Below are 6,506 nucleotides of genomic sequence, written 5' to 3'. Positions count from 1 at the left end.
AGAGAGAGAGAGAGAGAGAGAGAGAGAGAGAGAGAGAGAGAGAGAGAGAGAGAGTGTGTGTGTGTGTGTGTGTGTGTGTGCGCGCGCGCGTACATAATGAGAGGGGGACTGGTCCCTCCAGGAAGGCTGGTTAGGGTCCCAGGGTGGTTCCTAGGGCAGGAATCGCGTTTTTTTTGTTTTTTCTTCTGTCATTTTCTCAAATCACTCCCTGCCCCAGGTCATTGCATAAATAAGTGCTTGGGAAGATACACATCTAAAAAGAAACATAAATACTGTACATGGGAAAGGATTCCATCCCCTAGCCCTCCCACTGCCCCCAGAAAACCCTCCAAATATTGCACATGGCCCTCCCCAGCCCTGTGGGGTCCAGGCCCAGCCGTGTCTTTGGTAGAAGCTCCAGGGACAGAGGTCCTGGGCAGCCCACGTGCCCCCCTCCCCACCCCCATCACGACTGGGAGCACCGGAGCAGCCAGCGAGAGGGCCGGGAAAGGCCCTGGCCCGACTGGCCCACAGGTGCTCCGTCGGGAATGCTTCCAAGAGGATGGGAGGCGGCCCGTGCAGGGAGGGGCGTGGCCCTGGTCAGACACTCCTGGTCAGGGTCTGCCTGTGGGCTTGGAAGAGGCAAGCAGGCTGAGGGCAGGTGGGCGGGCGAGTCCCAGGCCACCATGGACAAGGTCACACCCTCCATAGGAGGAGGTGGTTTGTGCTGTCGTCTCGGCCCACGGTCTCGCTGCTGCCGCTGCCCCCACTGCTGAGTCGGAAGTCCTCGTAGCCGTCGCCTCCACTGATAACCAGCATTTTAGGCCTGGCCGAGGCAGGGCCTCGGTGCCGAGGGGAGTCCCGATGCTCCAGTGAGGGCAGTTTCTCGGGGCCTGGGGGGCGGAGGGGAGGATCCGTTAGCCTGGGGATGACTGGGGGTGGCACCATCTCAACCTGGCTCTCTTCATACTCATTTCCCACTTCCAACAGCCCTTTCCCAGTTAGGCAACTTAAGTCTTCTGTGGACCCAGACAACTCCTGACCGAGGCTTCCCTGCTTCCTGATGCCATAGCTACTGCCTCTTAGGAGTATGATTTCCTGTCCTGCCAAACAAGACTTTGCTAACTGTGACCTCCTTCATGTACATTTCCTACACTTTCTAATCCTCACAATCCCTTTCCTATCCTATCTGCCACTCTATTTCTATTTCCTGCTCTGCACATCACTTCCTGACTCTACTTCCTGCCCTACACATCATTTCCAGTCCTGTTTTATTTCCTGTTGTATATATCCCTTCCTGTGCCATATTCTAATTCTTAGCTTGTAGTTCACTCCCTCGTTCTCATGACATTCTCTGGACAGAATTTTACACACGCACACACACACACACACACACACACACACACACACACACAGTATCCTAATAGATTTTATTTGGGGGTTTCTATAGCCTATTTCCTGTAATATATGCCACTTCCAGCTCTGTACTACATTTTTCCTCCCTCTTAACCTTCTTCTGGCAGGACAGTGGGGAGTCCTAAACCCAAAGCCGAGGTCCCTGGGTTGGGGTAGGGTGTGTAGACCCACCTGTGTCTGGGGGAGGTGGTGGGGTTGAGCAGAGCAGGTTGAAGCCATCTGGAAGCTGGACTGCGGCCAAGAAGCGGACGTGGCCAGTGTGTCCCTGGCCTAGGCCAGCAGGGCTGAGAGGCGCCCGAGGGCAGCTGACGGTACTGGGTGAGGTGGGCATGGTGAGCACGACGCCGGCACTGGTGCCCACCCACAGCAGCTCTTCACACACCAGCAGTGCTGTGATCCTTAGGCAGGCAGCCTTGTGCTGCCGGATGATGGCGTCTGAGCCTGGGGTGGGAGACAGACCAGTGCTGGGGCCGAGTCCTGGCCCTGGCTCAGCCTTCTCAATGCCAAGGACAGAAAGGCTCCAAGGGAAGGGGCAGGGGTAGACTGAGGTCAGTACCTGCCAGCATCCTGTGCACGGGAGGTGTGACATCTACCTCTGCCAGCTGCTCAAAGGTGTCTGGATGGTAGAGACACACATGGGCACTACCTTTCAGTGTCACCCACACGCCCAGGCTGGAGTCCACCATGCAAGCCACGCTGCGGCTGGAATCCTGCCCCACGGAGAATGTATGCTGGGGGGCGGGGGTAGAGAACAGATGGGTGACTGACAGGCCTGCCTTTGCTGGCCCCTCCCTGCCTTGTGCTTCACCAGTGCCCATCCCTCCCTCCTTACAACTCACACCAAACCTCTCCAGAAAGCCCACCGGATTGACAGCAAAGGCAGCCTTACTCCTTGGTCTGGATGATTAACCTTTCAAACCTTGGTTTCACTGGAGCCTCCCCACTGAAACCTCAGGAATTAAAATGGAAGTGCCCTTTCCCCATGAAACTTGAGTGAGTTAATGATCAGAGAAGTTCAAATCCTGAAGAGTTTTAAGAGCAATCACTGGCCTCACCCTGTACAGCTGGGGAACTGAAGTCTAGAAGGGAAAGGAACCTGCCCAAGAGCATCAGCAAGTCAGTCACAAACCTGGGCCTGAACCCGGCTCTACACCTCTACACTCCCAGCCCAGCCAACGATGGGGTAAGTGAAAGGGAAATCAAGGGAACTAGTTACCCCTGGATACTACCAGGCTGACAATCTCTAATGTATATATAAATCAAATCAAGACTAAAGGCCAGAATAATGCTAAGGGATACTGATATCAGGAAGGACCTTTGTCCACCCCACAAAGACCCCAATACCTGAGTTGAGAAATGGGGTTGGGGGTGGGGAGGAGGAATAAAGAATTCTAATGTACATGGGGCACTTGCTGTAGCCCTCATCAGCTAGAAAGGAAATAAGGATTTGAGAAGGACAGGGGCTGGCCCAGATGCATACAGTGGTCAGGGGAAAGCCCTGACCTCTCAGCTGGATGCTTTTTTATGGCCCCGTAGTCTCATCTCCTCTCTCGTGGGCTTGGCTCACCCCAAGCACCAATTCCCCAACCACACCACCATCCCCAATACCTCTAGCTGCAGTGTGTCAGGACTCAGGACAAGGACTCGGTTCTGGCAGCCACACCACAGCCGCCCACCCACAGACACCATCTTGGTGATGGGGCTCCCCTGAGCACCCAGGGTCACCGATTTGAAGTTCTGGGGGTCCCAGAAATGGCCTGGAGTGGGAGTGGGGTAAAGAAAACAGCAAATTCAATCTAGTATTGCATTGATCCTCACCCTCCCCTGAAATAAGGTGCTGATAACCTCATTTATCAATGAGGACACCAAAGCCCAGAGAAGACCTGGGAGTTACCCAAAGTCACACCTCTAGACTTGTAACCCCAAGGCCCCATCTTGCTCAAGAGGGAAATCCAATACCAGAAGGGGCTCCAGTGGGGAGGGGGAGGGGTGGGCACTCACCTACTTCTCTTTGGTAGACCACGAGCTCTCCATTGGCCAGAGACACAAACACCTGGTTATTCAGATACCTAGGCAAGGAAAAGGAGTCATCAAGGGTTTCAAGAAGCTGAAGGAGATCACCTGGGCCCAGGGAATCGCAGATGGAATGGCTATGGTTCCTGAGAGACCACCTCCTCCCACCCCCTGTTCTCTAGGTGGTGGGCACCTGAGTCTAAGAAGAGGTAGTGACTTGCACAAGGACACGGTATGTGAGAGGCACAGTTAGCCTAGGGCAGGCCTCTGGCCACTGCAAGGAGGGGCCAGTAGGGAAGGGGACTCGGGGTGGGCAGAAGGAAGTCTGCATGTGTAGCTGAGAAGGGTCTGAACCAGAAGAGCCATCCAGGGGCCTTACAGGATGCAGGTCACAGAGGCCGCGTGCTGGAGCTTCAAGCTGTTCCTGCGATCACGGATGCTGTCAGAGGACTGGTACACGTGGACACTGTGGATCAGTGGTGTGTACCTGTGACAAGTGCTTGGGCATACCAATCCCTGGAGTCACCCCTATTTGCCTACTTGCCTCCACCAGGATCTCCTCCTGGCAGGTGCCCGCCCAAGGTACCAAAATCCCACAGCCTCGGCCTCCCTGTGGGTTTCAGACCCTCCGGCAGCCCCGGCTGGCAGTACCCTTGAGGTCTGAACCAAAGCCCCTCCTACTTCTGCTTCAGGACACCATACAATTTCTACAACAGGGAGCTCAGGTTCTGGCACCGCAACCCCAGCACCTCCCCTGTCCCTACCAGCCATCCTCAGTGCCCAGCCACACGGAGCTCTGGTAGGCCTCAGGGTCAACACTCAGCAGGTCCTCCAGGCTGCCACGGGTGAAGGAGCCACGGCTGGACCGGCGAAGGGCTCTCCCATCCATTGGGCTGGTGCCGCAGGGACTGCCAGGCCCGAAGGAGCCGGACAGTGGCAGGAAGCCAGGCTCCTGCTCCTCCTCCGAACTGGTAGTCTCTGCTGTGGCCTCCTTGGAGCTCGGGGTCTCCTCATCTGAGGAAGACAAAGGTCTCTTTCTCCATTCCCCTCTGCCAGGCCCAAGACCTGGTATCTCTCTAGGCCTTAATCTTCCCTCGATGCACCCTTCTGGGCCATGCCCTGCCTCAGGGCCTCCCACCACTGTTCTCCCCACACCCCCAGACCTCTGCATCAGCTCAGCCCTTGTTACCTTGCTGAATGAAAGCTCTGTGCTACAGGCTCCTAGTCCTAGCCTGGCCCCCTCCAATCCACCACCACGGACAGAGGGACCAACCACTCCACCCCTCCTACTCCATCTTCCTCAACTGGACATTCCAGGGTCCTCAGGATCCAGCCGGACTATCCCATGCTCTCTGGATCCTTGGTGTCATAGCCGCTGCCCCCAGTGCTCTCTGTGCTAACACCCTGAGGCTTGATTCCATGACTTTGCCTATGCCCATCCCTACTCACCCATCACTAACAGCTGGGCTGCCCCCTGCTCTGGGCAGTCCACCCTGCCTGACAGCCCCAGCCGGATACTCACTGCCAAAGCTAGAGGAGATGGTGGACCGGCTGGCCTGGCTCTGCAGGGTCCCTGAGGGGCTGGGCGAAGACTCATCGTCAGAGTCACTGTCAAAGGGCACCAACTCCGGGCGGGGGTCACCCTCGGGGGGGCCTGGTGCCATCTCCAGGCCCGAGCCCGCAATGGAAATGTGCAGGCAGGGCTGGGGCCCCGGCTCGGCCAGTGTCGCCGCTTCCTCGTCTGCCGCCTCGACATCCAGTTCCGGCCCGGTGGGCTCGGGTGCCATCTCTGGGGGGTTCCTCAGAGACGCAGTCCGCTCCCTGCGAGACGAAGCGGTGGGGACGAGAGCCGCTAGTAGCCAGGTTCTGCCGCACTCCAGGCCCCGCCCACATTCCCAGGACACGCCCACACCACGTTGGAGCGGCCTCAGTGTGTGTTGGGGGCGGGGACACCCCTGTCCCCAGGCCCCGGCCCGCGCCTTACCTGTGGCACCGGCGCTGCAGGCCTGGCACGGCCCCAATGCAGAGGATGCGGGCGGAGCAGACGGCGATGCAGGCCTCCACGTCAGGCTCGGCGCGCAGGCTCAGCAGGCACACCTGGCCCACGTAGCCGTCGCTGTTGCACACCCACACCTCAGGCGTGGGCTCTGAGCAGCTGCTCAGGGTCGGGGCTGCGCATGAGAACTGTGGAAAGCGCCAAAGGATAGGGGAAGATGAATGGAGGAACTGCTGCCAACTCCACACTGCTCTCCAGGCCCTCGTGGGTGTGTATGGATTCTCAACACACCCTACGCATACACATGCACACATACAGCACACGTGACACTCTTTACACATCAAATGCACACATCCCTCTGTGATATAGGTATCATATATTCATATATGTGTGTACACATATATCTACTCCAAATATGATCACACATACATGTATGTGTGTTAACAAATGCGAAAAATGGTAACTTCTGTCCATCTGTATGCAGACTTATACAAGCACATAAATAAGACACTTTCACATCAATGGTATAGCTCTGTTCACATGCACAGATACATACATGCACGAATGTACCCATATACATGGGACACATGCACTGTCCACGTGTTTGTGCAGAGAGCTGTACAAAGACATAGGGAGCCATTGCAATGTTCAAGACATGTACATGATGCTGTACACAGAACAAAACCACACGAACACATGCTGGCTTAGACTACATGCCCCCACCTACCCAGGTGCATACACACACCTGCATGCCGCTGCGGGTTTTCATGATGGGAATGGCCTTCAGGAACTCAGGGTCTAGACAGCTTTTGCTGGAGGCTGTAGTGGAGATGGACAGACAGACACCACTTAGCACCCACCTCACCCTGGTCCTGACCTTGCCCGTCTCCCTTCCTCTCCTGCCTCTCAGGGTCTCTCCAGGGAGAATGAGGTGGCTGTGGGTTATGTCCTACTTGTCCTTGGCCTCAATTTTCCCATCTGTACAATGAAACAGATAGACCCAGAGGTCTCTAAGGATTTTCTATGGGCCCCAATCAACAGCTTTCCCTGATCCAGGCCTGCTCAGTGTGTGTGTGTCGGGCGGGGGGGGGGGGGGGGGGCT

At 56.5% G+C, this 6,506-nt stretch overlaps 1 protein-coding gene across 3 annotated transcripts in view; it reads right to left on the bottom strand.

Moving 5' to 3' along the window:
• Positions 1-6: 6 nt before the first annotated feature.
• ARHGEF17 (Rho guanine nucleotide exchange factor 17) overlaps positions 7-6,506 on the bottom strand; it is a 57,124-nt gene continuing 50,624 nt past the window's right edge. For 2 of the 3 annotated variants that reach the window (XM_055082442.1, XM_055082444.1), the window contains 10 exons: positions 6,150-6,223; positions 5,393-5,592; positions 4,931-5,229; positions 4,173-4,422; positions 3,788-3,895; positions 3,397-3,464; positions 3,004-3,152; positions 1,952-2,126; positions 1,567-1,836; positions 7-872 (listed from right to left, as the gene is read on the bottom strand). In XM_055082442.1, coding sequence (XP_054938417.1) covers positions 676-872; positions 1,567-1,836; positions 1,952-2,126; positions 3,004-3,152; positions 3,397-3,464; positions 3,788-3,895; positions 4,173-4,422; positions 4,931-5,229; positions 5,393-5,592; positions 6,150-6,223 — 1,790 coding nt within the window. In that variant the 3' untranslated portion in view covers positions 7-675. The remainder of the gene's footprint in view (positions 873-1,566; positions 1,837-1,951; positions 2,127-3,003; positions 3,153-3,396; positions 3,465-3,787; positions 3,896-4,172; positions 4,423-4,930; positions 5,230-5,392; positions 5,593-6,149; positions 6,224-6,506) is intronic. The other variant, XM_007108945.4, reaches the window with a different exon arrangement.

Source organism: Physeter macrocephalus, unplaced genomic scaffold (assembly GCF_002837175.3).
Source record: "Physeter macrocephalus isolate SW-GA unplaced genomic scaffold, ASM283717v5 random_127, whole genome shotgun sequence".
NCBI lineage: Eukaryota > Metazoa > Chordata > Mammalia > Artiodactyla > Physeteridae > Physeter > Physeter macrocephalus.
Note: the sequence above shows the minus strand (reverse complement) of the source record. Positions and strands in the feature narration are given on the sequence as shown.